Source organism: Portunus trituberculatus, chromosome 40 (genome assembly GCF_017591435.1).
Source record: "Portunus trituberculatus isolate SZX2019 chromosome 40, ASM1759143v1, whole genome shotgun sequence".
Lineage (NCBI taxonomy): Eukaryota > Metazoa > Arthropoda > Malacostraca > Decapoda > Portunidae > Portunus > Portunus trituberculatus.
Window position 1 is genome coordinate 10,308,804 of NC_059294.1, and position 27,985 is coordinate 10,336,788.

Here is a 27,985-nt window from a genome sequence, read left to right on the forward strand (position 1 = left end):
ACACATTTATATGCAGAATGAGTTATGTTAGGTTAAATTAGTTTACCTGTCTACCTCTGAATGTGTCTGTTAATCTAAAATACCCTAACGCATCCTCATGAAGCAATCACTGGCCCTACTAATCCTACATTCATTATTGGTATCCGTATGGAAGTGACGAGAGAAAGCATGAGGTGAAAGTTGGCTACACTCACGCAGGGGAACACCAGTCCACCGCGATAACACCGATAAGGTCATATCAGGAGAGTGATAACACCAATATACTTCCTCCAGGTGATTACGTTCTCGACCAGCAGGAAACATTGTTGGAATTATGTAACTTACCAGGATTTCCTTCCACTGCGGGTTTCCTGAATTACGAAGAGCCGCGAATGACTTGGGCATGACGTGAGGGTTACTCGTGCCAGGTGAGACGCTGAAAAGTAAATAAAAAATGTTTCTGGGATTATTGCATGTGGCGTCAGAGGGTAAGGTGTGTGTGTGTGTGTGTGTGTGTGTGTGTGTGTGTGTGTGTGTGTGTGTGTGTGTGTGTGTGTGTGTGTGTGTGTGTTCTCCCTTTTCCCTTCAGTATATAGTCCCTCCAAATACAAAGATAATCCAACCGCTTAGTGAAAACACTATGGGAAATAGTTGAGAGAGAGAGAGAGAGAGAGAGAGAGAGAGAGAGAGAGAGAGAGAGAGGCAACATCAGCGTCTCTTCTCAGCAGGGCCACGATGAAATACAGTCCGACACCCCGTAATTAATATTTACTCACTATTTATGACGCCTTGTATATTAGCCCACGTGTTCCGGCTGGCAGGAGAGAGAGAGAGAGAGAGAGAGAGAGAGAGATGGCTCGTGGAGCGTTGATTTACAAGCCACGAGTGACGAGGACAGGTTGCCTAATACTTGCAAGCTAGAAACGTCGGTGAGATGGGTGTATGCCTGTCTCTCTCTCTCTCTCTCTCTCTCTCTCTCTCTCTCTCTCTCTCTCTCGACGACTCCGGACTGTTACAAAGGAAATGGGATTAAAATACGGTATAATTTTCGCTTTACTATTTTTTCTTTTGTATTTATGGTGTGTGTGTCTTTTGTGTTTTTGAGACTCATAATTCATTAGCTTTCTTTCTTTATTTTATGCTTGACGTTCCTCTCTCTCTCTCTCTCTCTCTCTCTCTCTCTCTCTCTCTCTCTCTCTCTCTCTCTCTCTCTCTCTCTCTCTCTCTCTCTCTCTCTCTCTCTCTCTCTCTCATTCAGAACATTACTATGCAGAGGCCGTGTAGCGACTCCCAGGGCGGCAGGACACGCGGGCGGTGGCGGTGTGTGTTTATCGTAAAGACCTGGCGTTGGTAAATGTCTGGGTAGCTGAAATATTGCTACGGGAAGGCTTCATCATGCTGTCCAGGCAATGGCGGCTTCAACTTTCTATGTGTCTCTTTATTTGATTTACCTTCACCATTTTGTTCTCAGTTCATGAAGTCGATGAGATACAGGTTGTGTCTGTTGGTGGTGCTATTGCTGTAAAATGGTCTTGGTGCGCATACACACATACACATTTGTACATGCACACGTACGCGCGCTCAGTTGCATAGGTATAGATGTGGTTATTGGTGTCAGGTATATACAAAGGTATGTACCCTTGCTTTTGTATGCTTTGAATGGTGGTATAATTCTCTCTCTCTCTCTCTCTCTCTCTCTCTCTCTCTCTCTCTCTCTCTCTCTCTCTCTCTCTCTCTCTCTCTCTCTCTCTCTCTCTCTCTCTCTCTCTCTCAGCGCCATTCCCGAGAATTAGAGGTCTTAAACATGTCACATTGGCAGTAAGAAGATTATTCCTGGCCATCGCCAATCACCAGCAAATTGGCAGATACAAAAAAGCGCCTATATATCGCCTGTCAACGCGTGCGGATCAGAGAGGACGCGGTAAGATAGCCCGGGCATGACTCAGAGCAAGGCACGCCCGCGAGGGATGGAACAGATAGTGGTAGTAACAATAATGAAAAGAATAGTAGTAACAGTAGCATGTATTGGGAGAGAGAGAGAGAGAGAGAGAGAGAGAGAGAGAGAGAGAGAGAGAGAGAGAGAGAGAGAGAGAGAGAGAGAGAGAGAGAGAGAGAGAGAGAGAGAGAGAGAGAGAGATCCTTGCTACTTACTTAAAAACCCGAACATTCTTATAAGTAATGCAAAGTTCATGATTTACCATTTGAAATCATGAGAACACCTTTTAAAAGCTTTAAAACACCAATATAAACCTTTGAAAAAAACCTTATAAGCCCTTTAAGTATTTTTGGAAACCCTTAATATACCTTTGTAAACTCCAAATGTCTTTGTAAGTAACGTAAACCTCGTATATTAGCGCGAGAATATTTGTATATTTTTCTATATTCTTTCTCAAGTGTAAGTATTTATGCTCCCACTACTTCTGTTTGCATTGCCCCTATTACTACTACGTACTACTACTACTACTACTACTACTACTACTACTACTGCTACTACTACTACTACTACTACTACTACTACTACTACTACTACTACTACTACTACTACTACTACTACTACTACTACTACTACTACTACTACTACTACTACCACCACTACTGCTACTACTAATATTACTACTGATAATGATATAATAACATAAAGACAGGGTTTTTTTGTACAGAATATGCCATGTGCACACCTGATTCTCTCTCTCTCTCTCTCTCTCTCTCTCTCTCTCTCTCTCTCTCTCTCTCTCTCTCTCTCTCTCTCTCTCTCTCTCTCTCTCTCTCTCTCTCTCTCTCTCTCTCTCTCTCTCTCTCTCTCTAGATCCTCTTCATGCCATAAAGTTTCAAATCGTACAATATTACCATTATTTCTTTCTTTTTACCTTCTACCTTGTAAGTTTTGCCTCCTCCGTATCCATCCTCGCTCTTCGCCGTCCCGCCCTCGTCATCAGTTACCCGGGTTCATTCCACCCATCCACACCCCGCTTCCGAGTCCATGTTGCCCACCTTTATTCTTTCTCGCTTTGCTTCTTCCCGCCTGACTTTACACAACTCGTAACCTCGTCTTTTCAATAATAGCATCTAAATTCTTTCCCAACATTGTTTTTCTTTTCTACTCCACTTTATCAAGTCCTGTCTCTTTTTTTCCTCCCTTGCTTCATGTTTCCCATGTCATATCCCGTCTTGCCCCACCACGTCCTGTCTCAGCCAAGCAACCGTCACTATATACCATCACCATCTGCATCGCCTGCCCCCCCACCGTTGATTCCCTTGCCCGTGATGGATTCAGACTGACCAAATATTTACGAGTTTAAGGAAAGTACAGGTCTGGTTCACCGCACAACTTGTCACGACCCTTCCTCCGCGCCCTCCACCTCTCTCTCTCGCCTATCCAAGATCCCCATCATTGAGTCTTTTCCCATCCCCTTCATCTCACATCCACGCTTAGTCTTAGTCTTAAATAATCATCTTTACGTGTATGTGTGTATATATGATAGCAAATTCCGGTATACTTCACCTTTATCTCTTTTTCTTGGAATAAGCTGAGGAAGATTGTTAGGATTGTTAAGAGAAGTATTACTATAATCATCATTCCTCCCTTCTTATTTCGTGAAAGTGAATAGCATAACAAGTAAGCACTTTATGACTTGTCAACGTGATGGAGGCAAGCTGCGACTGCCCTTCCAAAATGGCCAAATTGTAATATTTCACTGGAGCTGTAAAGAAATGTATACACACCTACTAAAAAAAAATGTCTGTACTGGTGATGTATGTGCGGGACGCTCCCGGTGTTGATTTACAGTCGGCGTTACAGTATGTAGTGTGGTTAATATTTCTGCGGCAGCGGCAGGGAAAGGACGCCATATATCAGCGACGGCAGCGCCTGGCGGCCCGTCTGCTGTTATTCTGCCTGGGACGCCTCGGTAAATAGACCCGGTACGCGGCTGGCGGGATGGGCGAGTTATACTTAATTACTGTTTTGTCTGTGTCACTCACTGCCACGCTGAGTGATATTATAAATAGTAAACGTTGCACCAAATTGCCCCCAAATAAGGTCCGTCATCCCTACATCAGTCAGGGCTGCCAACCTCCCCGTCTGCGGCGGAACATGTAGTGGGGCTCAGCTACGGACTGCGCCCTGCCTCGCCCCTTCCCACCTGCCCCATCCCACCCAACTCCATCCTAGCCCCACCAAACCCCAGCACTAGAAGTCTTGTGTATCCAAAGCAAACACCAGTGCGTCACTCCTTGCTGATTTCAGGCACACGAGTAAAAATATATAAGCAGCTGAAGGTATAAAACCACATTGAAATGCGCGTCCTCAGACGTATCGTATCTCGCCGACCATGCAGAATCCAGTGGTAGTGAGGCTGAGATGTTGATGTTACCTAATGCGCTACCCATGACACGGGGACTGGGAGGTGCGGTAACATTAACCAGATGAAGTAACGTTAATGACTCGTGTTTATAAGATCTGAAACTACTACTCATTATCGTAATGCTAAAGTCCCTCGTGTTGCTTACAGCTGATCCTTCCACCAATGTTGCCAGGGTTGTTGTCTCCGTCAAGCAACACACTCCCAGGCCACTCAGGTGCTCACCAATCTCTCGGCCTCAGTCAGTGAAGGATCGTCTCAGTTACCTGGTCGGCGGGAACTGATAGTGGAAGTCTGAACTGCTCATGGGACACATGTTTCAGGATAGCAGACTTAACACCACACTGCAGTAGAAGCAAAGAACTAACAAGGTTGCGAGTCGCATTATGTTTCGTGTTCCTCACATTCACAGTCATTGTAATCACCGCCGCGACAACTACTGACTGCACGCGAGGGTGTCTGCTCAAGGGTTTCGCTGTACTTTTTTTTTTCAACAGGATAAAATTGTGTAGTTAAAGTTTGAAATAAATTCTAGCAAAGGAAAATCAGGTTTCATAAATTCATCTTTGTGAAGTGCAGTGTTGAACGATTATTAATAAACCAGGTGGTCATTAGCATATTCAGGGGCATGTATTTAACATAATAATATGAAAGATGGTAAGACATCATACATCTGTCTCCTACTCTGTGCGCACCAGCAACCAGAAGTAACGATGCCATCACCACCCAGCTCGCCAACAGCCACGCCGCTACCTTTGCCACCCAGCTTACCAGAGTGTGATGACTGATGCGCCACACTGCTGCGTCATCACCACGTTTCTCCCGCTCACTGTCCGTCATTGGGAAAGGAAGTTAGTCACTGCTGACGTAGTCTCATTTCGACTATCGTCATCATCAGTACCAATAACAAAAGCAGCAGCAACAGCAATAAAGATAAGGCTGTGAACAGAATTACGACTGTTACTACCACTACTGCTATACTGCTGCTGCTGCTGCTGCTGCTGCTACTGCTACTGCTGTTGCAGCAGCTGCTGCTGCTGCTGTTATCACTATTACTAACTCATGATAGATATTTCCTGTCGGCTATGAACCATTTACCATATTGTTTACGTCAAGTACTCCATGGTCACATAGATGCGTGTAATTATCTCACAGAAGGGTTGTCACAAGCTTCACTGTGCGGAGAGAGACCGAAATAGAATCATGAGTTGCTTTCTGGGTTATATTTGCAAGTAAAGCACTGAAGGGAGGGAGAAATACAGACCTCCACTTAAATTACACGTCATTCGTCTATTTTCTATTTATTCCCTGCCGGAACACATTTTTTTTTTTTTCATGACAATTATCACTTATTCTAATAACGTTTATGACATTCATCAACAGTATAACCGATTCTTATCACTTTTAAGACTATCTGAAATTCTATATCGAATGGAATAAAAGTGTAGCAGGATGAGGGCGAGGAGCAGCAGAAACAGTAAGAAAAACGTATTGTTAGTTGTAGTATGAGGAGGAGGAGGAAGCGCATTCGAATTAAATGTCATACACCTAAGAAAAGCTGTTCCCAAGCACTGCCACTCTTTGTCTAGATGGCCGGCATCTCTTCGTTGCCCTTGTTGAGGCACGAAGTTTCTCCACCCTCTGTGTTTGACTCATATCCTGCAGACTCAGCTTGGGTTGACTCCTCCGGCGCCTCGCTCAAGGTGTTCAGGGGGTATCTGGATCTCATTTCCATGGCTCCAGAGTTCGAAGTGTTGCTTATGTACCTGAGGGCCAAAAAAAAAAAAAAAACCTCTGTATGGTTTGACAAGATTGATAGAAACGTGGAATGATCGTGAAAGGACGAGTCATTCCAGGTTAAGAAGATTAAGATATGTTAGTCTAATTTAAAATAGGTTAGTCAGAAATTACTCAGATCCAATTTTGGTTATGTTAGATTACGTTTAGTTATGCTACTTTAGCCCTAGCTTATTTTATGACCTACTATACGTTTTGGTAATGTTGGTTTAGTAATGTTGTTGGTTTAGTTTATTATAGGTTATGTTGCATTAGGTTTAATCATGTTAGCTAGCTAAAGTTATTTATGATTAGATTATATTGAACTATATTTACTGTTGCCAATTTAGTTTAGTATAGTCTGGTTTATTTAGTTAGCTTAGTTTGTACTTTATAAATCATGTTAGCTCTAATCAGATTCTGGAAGCTTATTTATGAACTTAACACAATCCATCTCCCAAAAAACAGCTTGGATTACCGATTTCCATATGGTCTGAATGGAGCATAACTACCTCAAAATACTGATGTATAACCATGCAATTCTCAGCACCGACACAAGCACTGGTGGTATCAAGGAAGACTCACTTTGAATTGCCATGGTTGGACATGATGCTGCCCAGCTTCTTGCTGTGGAAGGAGGAGGTGCTGGAGAAGCTCGATGTGAACGTGGTGTTTGGGGAAAGAGGATTGGGGGTAACACCACAGCCCCATCTCTCGCGGATCTGAAATCAACGTGTATTTCATTGTTATGCTTGTGTATGTTGGGGAGTAGGGGGTGGATGGGTGAGGGTGTCAGTGTGTACAGTACCTTGCGTAACGTGGTTCGGTTGAGAATGAAGACCAAGAAGAGTGTAAAACCTTCTAGTGTGTTGATGATGTCCATGACCATCCTGCGAAAGAGAAGGAGGAAGAAGAAAAGAACATAGAAAGAGGGGGTAGAAGAAGAGGAAGGAAGGAAAAGTTGAGAGGAGGAAGAGGAGAAGGAAGGAAGGGGGCATTAGAACGTGGGTCATGACATCAGTATAGGTTACCGTATCGCAGGTTATCTAATTCCTTCATTCCATAACAAAACAGTACCTTAGTCTAGTTGGATTCCTCGCATTGCACTAGACTCACCATTCGATACACCTGCCGTGCTGATAGGACACCACCTCTGCAATCCACGTCACACCCATCACCAGGAACAGCTTCACGTACAGCCACATCCTGCACAGCACCAACGATTATATTCTCTCTCTCTCTCTCTCTCTCTCTCTCTCTCTCTCTCTCTCTCTCTCTCTCTCTCTCTCTCTCTCTCTCTCTCTCTCTCTCTCTCTCTCTCTCTCTCTCTCTCTCTCTCTCTCTCTCTCTTATTCTAAAAGACTTTCCTCTCACCACAACTATTTTCAAAAGCCACAGACGATTAGCCACGTTGTCAAGAGTATTTATCCTATTAATAATGTAGGTCTTGTTAACCTGGCAATAGAACAGTAAACACATCCTTAGAAACCCGTGTAACATCGACAATAGCCTTTGAAATGTAGTGGAGGTGTGGCGTGGAAGTATTTCAGAATACGGACCCTTCTCTCTCTCTCTCTCACCTTTCTCGATTCATTTCACGACTTCGCCTGAGCAACGAGTTTCTTTGTCCCTTGATCAGAATGACCATCACCAGCGCGAAGAAGACCATGTTTGTCACCAGCACCAGGGACACCCACGCGTAGAAGTAGATCCAGAGCGACGTGCCGACTGTGGGTAGGAGGAAACAGTATGCCAGAAATGTTAATGCTATCCACGATACTGGGAACACTACGAGACGGCACAGAAGTTCTTGTATTTGGAGTTTTCTTAAGAAGAGGAATTAAGGAACAAATGTTAATAAACGATACTAATGACATACTAAGAGGGCTCATTAGGTTTTATATTTAGTTTACTTAGTGAGGTTAGTGATGGTGACAGCTACGTTAAAAGAAAGAAAAATTAAGAAGCCTAAGGGTCATTATAATAGGGAGATGCATCACTTCTGGACACTGAAAGATTGTAGTATTTGAAGAGGAAGTCAAGGAAACATGTATGAAAATGTTGCTATGGAGATGGCATTTGTAATATCTATTAATTTTTAAGACCATGTTGTTTTTGTGGGACGCGAGATGATACCAAGGCGGCACAGGAAGACAGTGCTGATAATGCCTGTGTCGTCAGTATGTTTTTTTTTTTTTTTCTAGTGACTTAATCTTGCAACACGCCACGTGTCGATAGCCTTTATCCCACCCCTGACTAACGGCACTAATAACGCCGTGTGTGTGTGTGTGTGTGTGTGTGTGTGTGTGTGTGTGTGTGTGTGTGTGTGTGTGTAAAATTGATATAAAGTTTATAAAATTCAAGAAAAACAATTAAGTATAGAAATAGAATAAAATTGAAAGTAAAAATATATGTATAAAGTAAAAGCAAAAAATAGGTGAACAAGACAACAAAAACATGAAAAGTAAAATGTTGCTTGGATGTGATATTCCTGCGCCTCACCTGCGAACCAGCAGAAAATGTTGTCCAAGCTTGGTCTGATAATGCCTGAGTCGAGTGGCTGCTGCTCCAACACCGCAGCCACCAGCGCGATAACCAGCGCGCTGCCCCACGCGTACAGGGAGTACCACAGAAAGCGGTACAGACTCTGCCGCCCCGCCGCTACCGTTCGTGTTTTTCTGCGAAGAAATGTTTGAACATGTTTTGATTAAATTTATGCTGAAAGAAAATCCGAAGCACCGAGTTCATTTTCTTGATTTGAATAGACCAATTATTTTGTGTGCTAAACTTTTTTCCCTTGTTCAGAGATTAAGTGGATGTTCCTGCAACAGCTTTGGAAAACATCTTTAAACAGCGATAAGATTAATCAGTAACTAAGCACATTAAAGACAACCGCATTCATCACATTACCGTCTCCTGTAGTTAAGGAAAATCTTACCGGTGTCAAAAAATATCAAAAGTAGAGGAATAAAAAGATCAAATTTAGTTTACGAGGCGTCTTGTGTGTATTTCCTTCTCGCCTCCAGCCACTGTGAAGCAATAACAGTTACATCTGGTCAAGTGGTGACAAATGTTCACATGCGACCCATCTCACGTAAACTGGATATTATGGTGTGTCTGTTCTCTTGGGAAAACGCCGGGAGTGTGGTGTGAGGCGAGGCATTCCCACCTTGAGAGAGAGAGAGAGAGAGACAGACAGACAGACAGACAGACAGACAGAGAGAGTCAGGCAGCCTACTTAAAGTCAGCAGCTGTATCGATAGTGAATAATAATGTACAATAAGCTGTGTCAGTTCAATAGTGTCGTAATGTTCCGCTAAGAGGGTGTGATTGGCGCACTTTGCTGATGTGCCTGATAAGATAATAATGGCGAATTGTAATCATCTTACCGTGGTTATACGTGAACGTGATTTTTTTATTATTATTATTGACGTTGTTCTATACCTGCTATAGTTAATCTTTTCAGCAAAATGTCACTTAACCTAAAACTTATAATTTCTTAAATAAAATAACTATTGATTGATAACAATTGATCATCAGTAAAAAAAATAATTTCATAGATAAATAGTGAAAGTAACCAAATGAAATAAAAACTTCAGTAAATGATAGAAATGTAAATAAGGAAAAAAGCGATCAATGAACAGGAAACCAAAGAGCAGAGAGAAAATATCAGGGAACAGCACGTGTAGTAGGCCTAACGACCGCTTCCAACTTCCTTTACTATGTTGTTATGCTTTTGTATTCTCGTAACTGATGTTTTACTACTCCAGTGAAAGTTGTCATCAGGAGAGGTCCCGAAGAAGTTGAATAAGAGACCGTGAACCTAAATTTTGGAAGAAAATCTGGGTCCTCTTCAAGCACTACCCAAGAACACCCACGGGACAGAATGAGTGATGGGCACCAGTGAGACCCACCTGAGAGTCCTCCAGATATCGAAGCACATGACGTTGAGCCAGAAGAAAGCGGCGAGCAGACTCATGTGCTTGAAGAAGGCTGGAAAAAAGACCAAAAATGCTAATTACGTGGCAGGGTTGGAATGACTGAATGAGGGGCGGTAACTCTTGTGGTTAGTGGGAGGCTGTCCAGGAGAGTAATGATGTGTATTGCGGCGTGTCTTTGTTTCTTCGTTTATTAGCAGAAAGTGAGGATATTATGAGGATGTGCAAGTGAGTCCTGTAGTTAAGTAACGATAGAAAAAGAGTTTGTTTTCGCGCGCGCGCGCGCGCACACACACACACACACACACACACACACACACACACACACACACACACACACACACACACACACACACACGGTAGCTCAGTGGTTAGATCATGTGTAGCCCCTGTTCACCCAGCAGTGAGTAGGTACGGGATGTAAATCGAGGAGTTGTGACCTTGTTGTCCCGGTGTGTGGTGTGTGCCTGGTCTCAGGCCTATCCGAAGATCGGAAATAATGAGCTCTGAGCTCGTTCCGTAGGTTAACGTCTGGCTGTCTCGTCAGAGACTGCAGCAGATCAAACAGTGAAACACACACACACACACACACACACACACACACACACACACACACACACACACACACACACACACACAGAGGGTGAGAGTTAGTATGGCCACTATTTAGCAATGAATGACAGTGGTGAGTATGACAATGTCAGAAATAAGACCACATGATCAGAAAGACTGTAGGTAATGGTAACTATTTCAGATTAAGCGAGTACAAGAACTGGTAGATTGAGATAAACATTGTGTGTGTGTGTGTGTGTGTGTGTGTGTGTGTGTGTGTGTGTGTGTGTGTGTGTGTGTGTGTGTGTGTGTATATATTCTGAACGAAACAAAATTTTGACGAGTACCTTCGTAACGCTAACAATCTTTCAATAAGAAGGAAATCAAAAGAAAGATAATGAAGTGAGCTGTCACAGAGAATCCTCATGCAACATTAGCAGGTGGCAATTTTACAGACAGGAGTCGCTGTTTGTTCCCCAATAACGCATTGACACAGATCCTTACCTATAGTAGTACAGACACCTGGCGACTGCGGTGTGTTGGTCAGGTAAGAAATGGACATCAATAAGAAGGCCACGAAGAAAGCGAAGGCGAGGGAGATGAGGCAACGACCGTGTAATTTGCCCCGCAAGTCTGGCACGCTGAGGTAGATGATTAGAGTGATGCCTAAGAATGCCGTTGACACCAGCAAGAGTACAGGGTATATGGTGTGTTTGGCGTTAGTGCACACGGGTTCTGCATGCATATTCACCTCATCAAAGCATATGAGTGCTTTCGTGACGAACTTGTCGTCGTCGATTAAGAAGTTGTCGACACAGTAACTGGTGGGTGGATCGCGATGATTACTGGAGGGACTGAACAAATCTCCATTTTCCATAAGGTAAAATTTGTCGTCCTTGTTTATTGAAGGGTCAGCCAAATAGAGAGAACATTGGGGCCATCCATGCAAGACGGTCAAGTTTCCGGAGTGCGTGACATTGGTCAGATTTGTATCAACAAAGTTTGGTTTCCAGAGTTGGCCTTCATGTTCCGCAGGGAGACAGTCTGTTCCTTGAGAATGAACTTGTCCATCGGGACAACACTTTCGCACACAGATCACGTCTCCACACGAGTTTTGATGAACAGCTTCCTGGTCCTCGTGACAGATGGTGGCCACGTAGGTGTCCCCTTCCTCACGCCGCACACAGAATCCTTCCTGCTGTGTTTCCTTGAAAAAGTAAGGCGTTGTCCAAACTATAGATACTGCACCTGATTCGTAGGAGAGGTGGCCTTTGCCTACGTTAAGAGGGATGCTGATCTCTTTCTCGTGTTGCGTACACTTTCGCCCAGGTACAGTTGTTATCTCGGACCATTTTACAAACGTTTTGTCCATCATGATGTGAGGCGAGAAACGGTGTTCAGAATTATCATCACCACAGGGGAGGGAACCGGAACCATCTTGACTTCCAAGGCAGCAGCGGGGCACTGCTGGCGGCGGGACACACACACGAGCCTCGGAAGGGATGACGACCCCTTCAGCGTTGAGTACGTGGTCGATGCAGTAGTGTTCATATTCTCGCTGGTGCCACAGTAAAGTTCCCTTTGGAAGGAGAGTGAATTGGTGTGCTGGATCACTTTTAAAATCTAAGTCCATTTGCACATAATCTCCAAAACAGTTTACACTTCCCACCGTTACTCCGACAAAGTCATCCGTCAAGGACACTTGAATGAGGCCTGTGTCAGGGTTCCTCACTAACACTTTGGTTTGTATATCTACGCATTCAGAACCGTTTATCGCCTGATTTCCCTCACATCGGCATTTGAAGTACTTTGCTTCGTAACCTTGTCTATGGGATACGTTTGTCTTTTCATTGTGTTGTCCGTTTGGGTTTGGCAAAAGTTCATTTTGAAGGGTGAGATTCTGTCCACGTGTCACTGGGAGTCCTGCCAACACAGCCACTGCCACCAATACCAGTGTTGTCCTCACTACCATTGCTACTGTGTTCCCTCTGTTGGGTGGTACACACACTAGTTCCATGTCAAAAACAAGAGGGTCAAGGCTGTCAGGCTGAAGATGCCTTGAGAACAGCCATCACATCACTCGCTTAACATCTCACAATGAAGCTGTACATAACACATTTCACTAAACGATTACATAGTTTACTTAAAAAAAAGATAAATAATCAAATATTTGTCGGGTGAGAGAGCGTTCTCTGTGCGGGATGGTATTGCCACCTCAAGACCTCCTGTGGAAGTGACTGATAAGCTGCTTCCCTCCCCTAATTCATTCATATCTTATCGGATTTTGTATACATAAATATGCATTAATTGTACCTTATTCAAACACATTCCTGTGAATACAAGAAGCATTGCAGCATGCAGGTATCTACACAATGTTCATCCAGGATTATTCAGTATTGTCAGAGCGATTCCTGAAGTCAAGTTGTATTGTACTGTGTGGCGTCCTTCAGAGCAGCGACCAAAGATGCCATATCTGAAAATTTGAACTATGAATTTTGAAACTAGTTGCTTCTTCTAAGGGTTAGGTATACTTTACGCATGGATGCTCATCTCACATTTTTTTTCCTTTTAACCAATAAAAGGACAAGCCAGTAATTGCCTTAAAGGGAGGCGACGGCAAAAAAAATGCAAGCTTTTTACCCAAACCTCAAAATTGAGTTATTAATACTGCTGTTATCCTTGAAATGTCTACAGTTTTCTGTGAAAACGGCAAGTTCCTATCTTAATTCCTTATGTTTTAATCGCCTTTATTTACGTACTTTAAAGGTCTCTTTAAATGCCCTGCCACGTGGTAGGCAACATGACTTCTCGTTGCTTATGATTTAAAGCATTTTTCATTTTTTTTCTATTTTCTAGTGTATCTATGTTATAAACCTTCATATGGTAACATCAGGACAGAGCGGGAAGGAGGCTGTGCCTTGTAGTAGGTTGTGAGGTCAGCAGTTACAGGCAGTGTCTACTGTCTTTGAATGTAGAAATGTTGCGCTCTGCAGCTAATCGTCTTTTGATTTTCTACACTTTCCCTGCACTTTAAAACATTAAAAGTCATAGGTTGTCAATCAAAGATGAAGATCAACCATAGAGAAAGGATGAAGAAGCTGAATGAGAGAAGGGAGGAAGAGGGCAAAGATCTCAGTCGCTCAGCGCAGCGACATCCGCCACCACCCACGTATGACCTGACCCGTTCTCACACGTGTCCTCTCCACACCACCTCAGCTTGTTCCCTCAATCTCACAGCTGTCAGCTTCACGGCCTTCACCGTCACAAGCAATAAATAACGGCGGTATTGATGAGTGGTGGTGGACTGCTGGTGGCGCCAGTACTGAGAGGGAGGAAATGAGCAAGAGAAAAAGCATGAATTGCTCTTTGATAGATACATAAAGAGCTCTGTATTATAGCTTTTAACCATCTGGAAAGAGCTCAGAGTTATAGAGACCAATGGTTTGATTAGATGATTCGGATGTTTACTAGTCTTTTACTTAAACCAAAGTACAGTTGCTACTGATGGTGTCCTCAAAGTGATCCTTCTCCTGAGTGAACACACTCGTTTCATGTCAAGAATAGGATAAAGTTATCAACTTGCTTCAGTAACATGAAATGCATCGGTTTGTGTTATTGTTTCACTTAACAGGAGGAAATATCGTTTCCGTTGATCCTGAGACTGACCGTATGTTCGTCTAGACTCTAGACTTCAGAGCAATGATTCTCAAGGTCGATGGGACTATCTAAGGGGTCGATAAATATCCAGGGGCGATGAATAACGAGAGGGAACAGTGAATATTATTTTTGGGATCAAATTAACCTCTGAAGCTTCTATCTAGAAATTCTATAATCTAGATTATTAATTTGTAAGTCTGAAAAAAAATCAGGTACCACTAGTTACTTTCGACCAACCCTGAGTGTCTCACCCCTCCATTTCCCGTTCATACAACTTGACATCTTTCAGGACAGAAATAACAAACCTTGCTAACTAAAGGCCACGGTTTTGAATGCACCTCTTTTTCATTTTAGAGTGGCAAATAGCAGTTTTTATTTAGTAATGTTTTCCCTTGGCTGCCATCATTTATGTTAAAAACTACTATTACTACTACTTCTACTATCAGAATTATTCTCCCTGAATTAAAAGATAGGGTCATCTCACCAGCTGCTATTATCTCTCGGAATTAGTGATGTTGCTGTAAGAAAACGTGTAGTACATGATATGTGATGAAATATGATAGATAAGCATTTTAGCAGCATATTCAGTTTTAGGATGTTTGATTTGTATCCTTGCTATAATGTATTTCATTACAGAAGTGGGCTGCAGCTGCATGCTTAGCTGACCTACATCACTTACCTAGGATTTCCAAGATTTCAGTTTCTACCTATTTGGGTTGTGGTAATAGAAAGTGCACGAGATTTAGATCAAAACATGTAAATTTTCATATGTATTCATATATTTTTTACCTCAAAATGTCTATACAAAAAGAATCTTTATTGGAAAAAAAATTGAAAATAAACTATTCATTGAACAGCAACACTGCCACTCCACAAGTCTAACCAAGGTGTTCAAAAGGCAGCCACACCCTCAAGGAATACAAGGGTTCCTTCCAGTAACTGTAGGTGATCCTCTGTGACACCTGTAATGAAAACAAAAATACATTCAGAAATTTTAAAACTTTTCCTTGACTACAAATTTAAACACCTATTAAGATGTCTTATTCATTTGAATTGCTTCTTCAACTTCTAATGCTGCATACTTTAGCCTTTCACTTCCATAGTTACTGTCTCTCAGAGTTATTAAATGGTTAGATTATTTCAACTTACTACTGAATAAAATGCTAATACAAACAAAGCCAATGTGTAGAAATTTAGTAGGCAGGTTTATGTTACTACTTTAATGTCTTTTTCTTAATTTCTTTTCTGGAATTATCTAAATTGTTTTCACAAGTGGATGCTGTGAAGTCAGTGGAGATGAAGAAAAAGAATGTGGCTGTTGCAGAGACCAGAGAGAGCCAGTACTACCAAGGCTAGAGAAGGATGACCAACAGAATACAATATAGTACTATGAAATAGCTTGAGAATGTCAACTGTTTGAAAAGGTCAACTAACACAATACAAGAGTACTATGAAAAGGCTTGAGAATGTACAGTGGAACCAAGCGTGCTTTCAGGTCCGAGGGGTCTCCGAGCACACGGGTTCGAATCCTGTCCACGGTCCGAGTGTAGGTTAGGCTTCCTCACTCAGGGCAACAGTTTCCTAGCGGGTGGGCTTTGAAATAGGAGGTACCCAAAAAGTACCCCCTTTACCCTACATATAATTCCTGTGAAATGCCCACTAGGTATAAATAAAAAATAAAATAAAATAAAATAAAAAAATAATAATAAATACTATGAAGAAAGCTTGAGAGGGTTGACCAACAGATGAATACTACATGAGAAGCTGCTACAGTTGAAGATGAAGGAGAAAGTCAAGCTGAGTCTCACCAACATGGATGGCATGGTGGAGTGGTTCAGCCTATATGTAGAGAATGCTATGCACCTGAAAGACACTGAGATTGCTAGGATAAGACAACGGCTGTGTAAGTGGCCGAGGGTGAAATCACTACAACCAATGGACCAGTGACAGGAGAAGACAGTCGGAAGACATCAGCCAGTTGAGATAGAGCATGTGGGTGCATCACTGAGAGAGGATAAAGTGTGAGTAAATTTGGGGATGTGTGCAAGGAGCTCAGTAAGTGTAAGAGGTGGTCGGAACATATTGTGGAAGTGTGTGTGGTGTGTGGATGTGAAGGCAAGTTATTATAGATGGTTTGAGTCCAGCAGCAAAGTGTATATCAGTTATTTATGTGACACGGGAGAGCATGTGGTGCTGGAGTGTGAAAGGAATGAAAGACAGGAAGGAGGTGATGCAAGAGATTCTGACCAAGTTAGGTCATAATGGAATTGAAAGTGTGAAGATAGGAAAGGAATAGTGGTGATGCTGCTGGATTAAATAGAGAAAGTAATAATAAAAGGGTGATCGATGCTGTGAAAAAGTTGCCAGAAAGAATGTCATATTTTGCTGCTGGACTCGGACCATCTGTAATCCATCCTTGCCTTCACATCCACACACCACACAGGCTTCTATAATCCATTCTAACAACCACCTCTCACATTCACTGAGCTCTCAGCACACATCCTCAAACTTACCCATACTCCATCCTCTCAAAGTGATGCACCCATTCCTCATGCTCTCACACACCTGGCTGGTGTCTTCCATCTGCTGCACCTTGTATGTCTCCCATCACTGGTCCACCGGTTACAGAGATTTTGTCCTTGCCCAATTGTACAGCCATCTTCCCATCCTAGTGGTTTCCAGGTTGCCCAGGTGCACACATTCCTCTGCACAGAGGCTAAATTGGTACACCTTTCAGCTAATGTTCATGAAACTCAGCTTATCCTTCCTTCTCCTTCTTCCTTGTTGTTCTTCCTCTTCCTTTCCTTCTTGTTGCTTGTATTTTGTAATTCTCTTCCTTCTTCCTCTTCCTTTCCTTCTTCTTGTTGCTCTTCCTCGTCCTTTCCTTCTTGTTGCTCTTCCTACTCCTTTCCTTCTCCTTGTTGCTCTCCTCTTCTTCCTTTCCTTCTTGCTGCTCTACATTTTCCTTTTCCTTTCCTTCTTGTTGTTCTTTCTCTTCCTTTCCTTCTTCTTGTTGCTCTTCCTCTTCTTCCTTTCCTTCTTCTTGTTGCTCTTCCTCTTCTTCCTTTCCTTCTTCTTGTTGCTCTTCCTCTTCCTTTCCTTCCCTTCTTCTTGTTGGTCTTTCCTCTTCCTCTTCTTTTCTTTCTCGTTGCTCTTCCTCTTCCTCTCTTTCTTGTTGCACTTCCTCTTCCTCTTCCTTTCTTTCTTGTTGCTCTTCCTCTTCCTTTCCTTCTTGTTGGTCTTTCCTCTTCCTTTCCTTCTTATTGTTGGTCTTTCCTCTTCCTCTTCCACTTCTTTTCCTTCTTGTTGCTTTTCCTCTTCCTTTCCTTCTCCCTGTTGCTCTTCTTCATCTTCTCTTCTGGTTATGGTGATCGTAGGGGAGAAATGCCTTTTTCAACAGCTCTTCGCTTTTCTTCATTTCTTTTCTTTTTCATTACTTTTTGAGTTTTTTTCTTTTCTCTGGTTTTCCAAAATTGAAGTATTTTCTTTTATTTTTTTCCTTGTTTCTGCTGCAAATAGTAGATGTCAAATGAGTTTCTCCTTTACTAAATATGGGTGTTAAAAATTTGTCTTTTCTTCTTTCATTTGTGTATGCTGGACACAACATAATTGTTTCAGCAGTGACCTTTCTCTCCCCCCTCTTTCTTCCCACACTCTCTCTCCCTCTATCTCTAGTAACATAAGAATCACAAACTTACAAGATGCCTGTATCACAGATCTCCTTCACCAATGATGTGCTTGAGTGCAAATTTGAAGAGTTGAGAGTTTGTCATCTTGAGCTGATCTACTGTGTTCTGAGCATCGCTGCTGACTCCCAACCCTCCACCATTCCCAGATACTTGTGGAATACTGAAAAACATGCACTGTTAAGTTTTTACAGCAACAATTATATTTCATGGCTTAGAAAACTTCCATGTGTCTTCTAGGATAAATGTTGCAAGCAGTTATTACTTCATTCCCTTACATGATAGACCTCTAGTACTTATCTCTGCTTTCTTTAATTCAAAGCCTTCTCTATATAAAACAGACAATACTTCAAATACTATTTAAAAAAATTACAGTAATTCAAGTTTGAAGGTAAAAGAATCAGTGCTAACCTTGACATAAGTGGAGAAGTGAAAAGATCTTGTAAGTGTGGATGTGGATTACACCTTCCTTTGATTGGCACGGTGACTGGACAACTTAGTGGATTGGAATGATCTTGGCTAAAGGGAGCAATAACTTCTTTTGTTGTCATTTCTCCTTCACTCAGTACCTGTGTAAATGCAGAACACGTAATGCATTTCCTAGTTTATAAATGTGGTAATTTTACTGGAGTTGTTTAGGTTAGTTATTTCAGTCTCAAAATTTTGCAAAAGCCCTCAGATATATTAACATCTATATTGTAATAAAAATAATCATAACATTTATTTATGAAATTATATCAAAGTAAATAAATGAAAATATAACACTGCACTGATGACACTAGCGAAGGTCACACGTGTGCATACTTAATATTTATGAGTAAACAAAATAATTACAGCATGTGGATGAATAAACAGCATAATTTTTCTACAAATAAGCTAACCTCTCTATTGATTTGCTTTATGGCCAAGTTGGTGATTGGTCCTCGGCCAGTGTGGATTGTTCTTCTGTGAGCCAAGTGAGGTTGTCTCTTGGCAGCAGCTTCATGACTTCCTAGTGTGCTGTTTGTCACTACCCAAACCTTCACTTCTCCATCGTCTCCTCCACTGACCAGGTGGCTGCCTGAAGGTGTCACAGCAAGATGTCGCACACACTTTTCATGGCACATTACTCCTTTGCAACTCACCTGAAAGATACAAGTGAGGTTAGTTATCTTCGGAAATCTTTGAACTCATTCTCCATTATTGTTGAGTGAAGGAAGTTTATACACTGCAGAAACAAGTGTCAACATGAACTATTTTTCATATACCAACATACACAAACAAGGCAACACTGTAAACTTTCTATTCTTATAGGAACACATAAGCATACAAGAAACTAGACAGCTCACCCTCTGCTATTAATGGACAGGAGGATCACAACTCAACTTAACCTACATCTCCTACTTGTTGAGTAAACAGAGGTAAAAATATAAAAATATACAGCCACACACAGTTAGTTATGAATATGTAAAGTATCTTTTACAATGGACTTACTTCAATATCCCCATGAACATCAGAAGGAAGCAAATTCACCACCTTGACAGTGCCATCAGCATGACCTAGGAAGACCTGAGACCCTAATGTATTACTGGCAACACTCGTCACAGCATCAGCAGTGACCAGACAATACACAGGGCGGCCAGTCACCATGTCAAACACACGGGCGGTGTGGTCCAAGGAGGATGACACAAGGAACCCTCGCATCCCTGATGAGGTGAAGATCAAACCTGTAATCTGAAGAAATGGCAATTACTATTCTATTCATTACTGGAAAAATTCTAACAATAGTTTTCTGGTGCCTCTTTTTTTTTTTTTTTTTTTTTTTTTTAAAGAGGACACCAGGCAAAGACAGAAAAACCATGAAATAGTACAACAAACCTTATCTGAGTGCTGTCCTAAAACAAAGTGTGGCTGAGATTGGGGTGCATGGATCTGGTGCAGCCTCTCAATGAAGCTGGACAAGCTCCACAGGTACACAAAGCCGTCCTCCCCACCCGAAGCAAAGTAGTTCCCACAAGGTGAAAATACCAAACGAGTAACTGGCTGGTAATGGCGGTTTGCAATGCCAATCAGGCGACCAGACAACAATTTGTAGATGTGAATTTTTTCATTGATTCCTGGAATAAACAAATTCTTAAATGAGGTAGTACATCCATGCAACCTGCTTCCTACACTCTCATTTACCATGATCAATAGTTGCTGACAATAAAAACAAGGACAACTGTGGTAGATCCTAAGGTTTGCCCGACAGTACTCACCAATGACACAGTACTTTTGTCCTGCCGAGTTTACTGCCATGGCGGTGACTTTGCCAGGAACAACCAGCCGGATTTGCTGCACATCATGCTGGTGGATGGCCCAAGTCTGCAGGAATGGCTTGTCTCTCTGAGCCACCAGTAAGTGAGATGCATGTCCTGAAACAACCATGTGCACAGGTCCATAGGCCTTTGTATGCTTTATATTACTACATCTAGAAAAAGAACATCTCTACAGTCCAGATTACACAATTTTTTTCATCACCACTTAACATTTCATACTGTCTTCTTAAACACATGCAACAAAAAAATATAAGCACACATTTTTAATATTCTCATCATTCACAGTCCAAATTATAGAGAATTCTTTTACACTATTACACCAATTAATCCCTCTGCTTGGAGAAAACATTCCATTATAACATACATTTACAGTGCCTGATGTTACATTTTCTAGTAAAGTCATGTCAACTTTAGAAATCATGCCCACACACATGATATGATAAAGACAATAGGAGAGGACCCAAACTGTCAAGTTTTCAGTATTTGACAGCTGGTTTAATTCAGATGGTGTAGTATTGTCTCATGGTATAGTAGTCATCTATAAACATTATATTAAGATTTATCTATTGATTTACCATGCTTTTACTCCTGGTATTTTTGTTGTCATCTTACCATGGTATTTCTTCATAGTGACTAAAGTTTACATGAATAACATCATTATATAGAGCAAAATATGGTTGCATGGTGTACAAAACCCTTTAACTTCTAGACTTTAATACAGCACAAAACCTTAAAACATATTTCATCTTACCTCTGTGGAGGTTAATGCTTAACAAGGAAAGTGTAGAGCAATTTTTGTTCAGTTTTCTTTATGAGAAAAAAGAAAATTTGCAGCTGAAACTGAAGTAGCCTGAGGGTGTTGCATTGCTTTCATCACCATATCCCTAAGCTTTTTCTTGCCATAACCTGAAAATGGTATGCCTTTAGACTAAAAATAACTCCTCAGGATGGCCATTGTCTTTTAGCTAAACCAGTGGTACTTCGACATACGATCGCCCTAACATACAATTTTTTTTTATATAGGACAAAAGATTTCATATAATTTACGCCTTGAATACAACAATATTTTTAAGATACGATTAGCCATTGGTAGGTGGCGCAGTGATCGCTCAGCTACCCAGCTAACCCGAACATTCAGTCCGCGTTGTGTATCGTTGTTCATCCTTTGTGCATGTATGTGTCTGTGCTCCTCGCCAGTGTGTATTTTTTATTAAGTTTTGTGAGCTCAAGACCCTGTCCATGATCATGGGTCCCAAAAATAAAAGTTTGGCAAGAAACACACAAAATAGCCTGTATTCACTTACAGGAATACTCCGCTTAACGAACAGGATAGGGGGTGTCAAAGCTGTTCGTAGAGCGGAAATTCGTTAAGCAGACATAATTTTCCCATAGGAAATAATGGAAATAGGGGGGGGATGCATTCTGGGCTGGTCCCCAACATACCACATGGGTTAAAAAAAAAATCAATTATATATTTTTCTATTAGCTTTTTACAAACCTTGCCCCCAAGAAAGGGTTGTTTTGTAATGCATAAAGTTAAATCTTACATGGAATACCAAAAAATAAAGCAGAGATGAGATCGGCCACAGATGAAGCGGAGACTCACGGTGACTCGGCCGCTTTTTCTTCTTGCATCTTATCGTTCACCACGATATTAAATTTATTTTTCCACTCCTCTATTGCCTGCTATAATGGATAGCATATCTTAGTATTCATATATGCTCATGCCATGAGGATAACCTTGACTCTGTGGCACTGAGTGATAGTGAATTACTAATGAAATACCGTAGTATTTCATTAGTAAGTATTAGTAAGTTTTGTCCAAAGAACAAAGATGGTATCATAAAACACAAAATGCATGTATATGTATAATCTTAATTCTACTATTGTAGCATATGTGTTGTAGATACGTGTTTACAATATTGATATGCAGTAGACTAACTTTTCTGTGAAATATAATAAAATCTGATGAATCTGGCAATATCAACAGGAGTTTGGGTTCTCTCTCCTCTCCTATCATCAACTAGATTCCACTTCAGTTCCATAAATTCATAAATTCAATCAATTCAATTTGCAAACTTACCAACAGAGCAGAGGGTAGAAGCAGCAACTGGCTGTCCTCGATAGCTCTTCAGTTGAGTCCCAGTGTCACAATCATAGACCTGAAACAGATAAGATTTTAAAATTAACAATCAGTAGTCTTTCTCAAAGGCCAAATATATTAACATTCCTGAAGTTCATAAGACAATATATACTGTACATATTTACAAGTATCCTTAGAAAGAGAAAAGAAAATAGTTCAAAATATTTGGCCTAACTTACCTGAAGAGATTCTGTCCCAGTGTTGAGGGAAGACACAAATACTGCATTCACAACAGGCTCCATGATGCACAGTCTGGAGAGGAAGATCTTAAATTTACCTCAATTGTTTGTAAACATTATATGTTGAGTGTTGGAGCTACTTTCCTACCAGGTTAATTCATGGTGGTAGATAGCAATCTCCACTCAAGTAAAGTATAGTACAACAATCCACCTTAACAAATGGAGGGTCCCAAGGCAAACTTACTGCATTAAGCTGATATCATCCAATTACTAGGTTTAGTGTCCCTGTGATGACACTAGCTGGCAAGAGATGCAAAGAGGCACAAGCAAACCTTATCAACAGTTTTTCTCGCCTCTCCAACTGCTTACTCTGTATATGGGCCTTATCTGTCCCTGTATGGAGTACTCTTCACATGTTTGGGGGGGTTCCAGTCACACAGTTTTCCTTGATAGGGTGGAATCGAAAGCTCTTCGTCTCATCAACTCCCCTCCTCTCACTAACTGTCTTCAGCCTCTTTCTCACTGCCAAAATGTTGCATCCCTTTCTATCTTTTATCACTATTTTCATGGTAACTGTTCTACTGATATTGCTAACTGCATGCCTCCCCTTCTCCTGTAGCCTCGCTGCACAAGGCTTTCTTCTTTCTCTTATCCCTATTCTGTCCAACTCTCTAATGCAAGAGTTAACCAGTACTCTCAATCATTCATCCCTTTCACTGGTAAACTCTGCAACTCCCTCCCTGCATCTGTATTTCAGAATTCCTACAACTTGTCTTCTTTTAAGAGGGAGGTATCGAGGCATTTGCTCCCCTAATTTTGGCTGACGGTTTTGGCACTTCTTACACTTTTTAGAGAGCCAGCACTCAAGTGGGCCTTTTTTTTACTTTTTTTTTTTTTTTCCCTTAGCCGGCCCTCTTCCCTACGTAAAAAAAAAAAAAAAAAAAAAAAAAAACTGAAGGGATTGGTGTCACATGGTATACCATGTACCCCAAACTTAAGACCATAACCCTATTGGGCTCTAAGGACAGGAGCCTCAACCTCACTCAATGGGCCGGGACACTACTCATCCCTGAGATAGTGGGTTACACCATAGAAATAGCTAAGGCCCCAAAGATTATTGCCCTGCCAGAATAGCAAACTCAACTCTGGATCAGAGAAGCTGTTAAGGTACCCATTACCCAAGCCATTGGATACCCATTACTCTACAGGCTTTGATTCAGGGAGGAGAGAATAAGGTGTCACTCCTGGCCTCTTGCCCAGGGAGGATAGCTGTTTAACCAGAGGGTTATGTGGTACCCCTGTTACCAGCAGATGCCACATGGAGACAAGCTACCCAGTATTTAAAACTCAATAGGGGATTTCACATCAAAAGGCAAAGTGTGACACACCTTAAACTCACACCCAAGAGAAAAAAAGTTCTTAACCTCTGAGCTCAGTCCAGTGACCAGACCCAGGCCTGCTCACTATTTTGCCATTAAGAAGTTGATAGATTGGAGTTGGAAAAGCCTGCATGCCACTTACTGCATATTATGAATCAGGTTCACAAGAGGTGTTGTGACTGACACAAATGACTACTGCATGCCAAGCCTGGTATTAGAGTTGATTTGTAGTTTCACCCAACCATGGAATCTCTGATGTGGCTTATGTTATGCCGGTAAGAAATGTAGTGAATTTACTAATGGCTTACATAATTTCCATAGCAAATGAATATTTTTTGAGTTATGACTGTTTTTACAACTCCAACTTATACCTACCTTTCATTCCAAACAATCTTAGGAGGATGTGTGGGAAATCTGGGTTTTTGGGTTGAGGAGCATGAAATTGAGTAAAGTGCATTGTAAAAGAGGTCAGAAATCACCATAATCACATAAAAAATCTCTGAAAATAATTAAATGGTGGTGGCAGCAATAAGCGTTACTTTGTTACTGTTGAGTACCGTTGCCAACCCCCTAAGTTTCTAGCTGTATAAAAGAAAAAAACACTAACCTAGCCGGGGGAGCTGCACCGACCCTGGGACCCCTACAAGGGTAATAAAGAAACCCTAACATTAATACCTTGTAACCACAAGGGCTGCATCTCCCTGGATTCCACCCAAGATTTACTAACCATTATTACCTCCTCGAAGGCCTTGTACTGTTTTTTTTTTTCTATGGCCAATTCATATTTATTCCTAATGAACGTTTTTTGGCGTGCATTATAGTGAGGTTATAATATTGGGTTTAGTTAGTAGCACTTGCAGGGAGGGGGCAGCCCCTAGCCCCTCTGGGTAGAAAGTTATAATAGTGAGTTTGGTTAGTGACAAGCATCATATTAAGGTTATAATGTTGGGTTTGGTCATTAACCCTTGGGGAAGATCTGGATTTAATATTGGGAGACAGCCTTTGCATCAGACCCAAATCCAGGGGTGGCAAATTGTTGGCAACGCTGCTCAACAGTAACAAAGCAATGCTCACCGCAGCCACCATCAAAGTATTATCAGATTTTTTAATGTGATTTTGTTGATTTTTTACCCTTTTTCCAATGCACATTATCCAATTAAATGCTTCCCCACACAAAAAATCATGCTTTCCCACATATCCCTCAAGATTGTTGGGAATAAGAGATAGGCATAACTTGGAGTTAAAATGTCGTAACTAGAAAAATATTAATTTGTGACAAAAATTATACATATCAGAAAAACACAAGCCACATCAGTTTCCACAGATGGGTGAAACTGAAAATTGACCAATACTAGTTTAGGCAAAAATAAGTGATGTGATTTTGCTGAGAAATAGTTGAAGCTTTAAAACCTTACACTAACACACATACTAATCTCTGACATGATATAGGATTAAGAATGCTAAAGACTCATGCCATCCCAAGTCTAACCTAATTTAAATTATTCTGATCCCAAATAATAATTTATATTGAATATTCATAGGACCAGGGCAGCATACCACACCAGCACTGTTGCACCTGACCTAATGGAGTGAAGTTAACACAATTTCCACTGATATGTCACTGTACCTCCGTTTCAGTCCCTTGACCTCTGTAACTGTCCTGCTCTCGATACATAGACAAATACGAACAGCTGAAAAGTATTACCTTGAAGGGTCCTCTCTCCAAGTTTCTAGGGTTCTGACAAGCCAACCAGTGCACGTAATGATGAAAAAACGCGACCCCATACTAAACAACAAACAAACTGACGGTGCCACATTTTTACATTAACATTACCCTCAGAATCAAAAGTGTACCTGTGGAGGAGGGAAGGTATGGGCGATTAGCGGCACCACAACTTCTCTATACCCTTCTTCTTGTGACTTCTTCCGCTTTATGTCGCTTCGTAAGTCCTCCTTCTCTTCAGTATTACACTCTGGTCATTTTCCTATCAGTACAAGGAGAGCAGAGAGCACGACACACGAAACAAATAATGCCCTGCAAGCACCACTGCTCGCACGTGTCACTTAGGGATATGTTGTGTACCGATGTATACGGTATACCGAAAGACCGAATTTTCATTATCAGAACCGTTTTGATATATAACTTTACCGGTAATTTTGCTTCAATGTACCGCTGTGCTGGTAATTTTTGTCGATATTTTGTTTCGGTATTATTATTATTTTTTAGACACTGTCTTAATATTAATATACACGTCCCGGCAGCTCTCCTCGTTTCCCAGTGAAGGACGCAGATCTTGTGACCATGTCTCCCTGCTAGATCCTGTTGGGCGTTGGAAGATGTAGGTAGGGTTGTAGAGTTCACCCGCCTAATGGTATAATATTATTTCATTTTCCCCCTTTATTTCATCCTTCCATCTTTCCATCTCTAATTGTTCTTACTGTCTTAACCCTCACACTATATAACATGTATTAGATTCTGTCCTAGTTAGGCCTCGAGTTATTGAGGGGCAAACTTAACTATTATCGTCTCTCCTCCAATAACCACACAACTGTTATTATTTCTATCAATGTGTATTTACCTAGTTGTATATACCTAGTTGTATTGTACAGGGTTCGAGCGGGGCTCATAGTGTCCTGTCTCCATATCTCCATTTATCTAATATTTCTTTAAAGTTATGCACACTATGTGCTACAACAATTCCATTATCCAATGCATTCCATTTTTCATCGTTCTATGTGGAAAACTGTATTTCCCAACATCCTTCACAAACTGTCTCATCCTGCCTCATCTTTTTATGTCCTCTTGTCCTTCCATCCTCTTCCGCCAACAGCATCAGGTCTTCTTTGTCTATCTTTTCAATATCATGTACTATCTTATACATTGTTATTAGGTCCCCGCGTTCTCTTCTATCTTGTAAGGTTGGCAGTCCCATTTCCTTCAGCCGTTCTTCATAAGCGTGTGTGAGTGTGTGTGTGTGTGTGTGTGTGTCAAATTCAAATTCAAATTTAAATAGTTTATTGATATAAAAATCAATGGGGGCAGCCAGCATGCTGAGATGCCCACCCAGCTGACCTTGAGAGGCCTTACAAAGGTAACACATAGATATAATATTACTAAATATAGATATGTACATATAGTTACAGTAAATTACACCATAGGTGCAAAGTGTTTGTACTTTTTTAAAATGTTGGGCACAATATTATTATTTATCAGGTGACAAGCTTGCAAAGTTGCGTCACTGATCTGGAGATCCCGGAACTCCTCAGTTTTCGGACAAAAACATAGATAGTGTCGCAGAGTATGAGAGTTGTCTTGACCACATAATTTGCAGGATATGCCATCTTGACTGGTGGCATACTCCCAACAATATTTGTACCTTAACCGTAGTCTCATGATGACAGTGTCCACTCTAGGGGATGTTTTCCCATAGCAAGTATTGGTGTTGTTAAACACAGTTACATAGTGTCTCACACTCTCACTTCCACTATCAATGAGTTTACCAATAATTTCAGAGTCCCATTGTCTCCGCCTACTCATCAAGACACCCTTGATTCTACTAAGACTCATAGTGGCTTCCGAATCTATGGAAGTCTTATTTAGTGCCTCCTTTGCAAGCTTGTCAGCTGTTTCATTGAGGCAAATACCAACATGAGATGGTATCCACATAAATTGCACAATGTGCCCAGCATCTTTTAGTTGAAAGACAATGGCTTTACAGTGAGCCACCAAGGCCTCATTTACAGTATTAAAACTGTTAAGAGAGGACAAAGCACTCTGACTATCAACAAAGACATAAATATCTTTACCTTTCACGGATGCAACTAACAGTCCCTCATATATAGCTAGTAGTTCAGCAGTTGTAATAGATGAAAAATCCCCAAGTCTCTTAGATACATGTACATCAGTATAGACACCCTCTTCAAAATATTCCCTAATTACTGCACCACATCCAGCCTTATCACCACTAACAGACCCATCACAATACATATGTACAACATTATATCTAGGTAAAACATTAATTTTAGATAAGAAAATTT

At 41.3% G+C, this 27,985-nt stretch overlaps 2 protein-coding genes across 4 annotated transcripts; both read right to left on the reverse strand.

The window, feature by feature from the left end:
* Nucleotides 1-5,548: 5,548 nt before the first annotated feature.
* On the reverse strand, nucleotides 5,549-12,826 carry LOC123516022 (G-protein coupled receptor Mth2-like). Its single transcript, XM_045275021.1, has 8 exons — nucleotides 11,111-12,826; nucleotides 10,031-10,109; nucleotides 8,619-8,794; nucleotides 7,697-7,844; nucleotides 7,233-7,322; nucleotides 6,925-7,006; nucleotides 6,702-6,838; nucleotides 5,549-6,106 (listed from the first exon to the last, which is right to left on the reverse strand). The coding sequence occupies exons 1-8, from the start codon at nucleotides 12,621-12,623 to the stop codon at nucleotides 5,926-5,928; spliced, it is 2,406 nt and encodes an 801-aa protein (XP_045130956.1). The 5' UTR covers nucleotides 12,624-12,826; the 3' UTR covers nucleotides 5,549-5,925.
* Nucleotides 12,827-15,024: 2,198 nt separating this feature from the next.
* On the reverse strand, nucleotides 15,025-26,163 carry LOC123516023 (WD repeat-containing protein 18-like). Of its 3 annotated transcripts, none has more exons than XM_045275025.1 (10): nucleotides 25,802-26,163; nucleotides 22,569-22,641; nucleotides 22,330-22,408; nucleotides 20,187-20,342; nucleotides 19,807-20,045; nucleotides 19,423-19,662; nucleotides 18,831-19,073; nucleotides 18,361-18,518; nucleotides 17,962-18,112; nucleotides 15,025-15,225 (listed from the first exon to the last, which is right to left on the reverse strand). In XM_045275025.1, the coding sequence occupies exons 2-9, from the start codon at nucleotides 22,629-22,631 to the stop codon at nucleotides 17,974-17,976; spliced, it is 1,317 nt and encodes a 438-aa protein (XP_045130960.1). In that variant the 5' UTR covers nucleotides 22,632-22,641; nucleotides 25,802-26,163; the 3' UTR covers nucleotides 15,025-15,225; nucleotides 17,962-17,973. The 3 variants fall into 3 exon arrangements, with proteins under 3 accessions (XP_045130960.1, XP_045130957.1, XP_045130959.1); XM_045275022.1 differs by lacking the exon at nucleotides 25,802-26,163 and adding an exon at nucleotides 25,653-25,747; XM_045275024.1 differs by lacking the exons at nucleotides 15,025-15,225; nucleotides 25,802-26,163 and adding exons at nucleotides 17,499-17,772; nucleotides 25,653-25,747.
* Nucleotides 26,164-27,985: the final 1,822 nt, after the last annotated feature.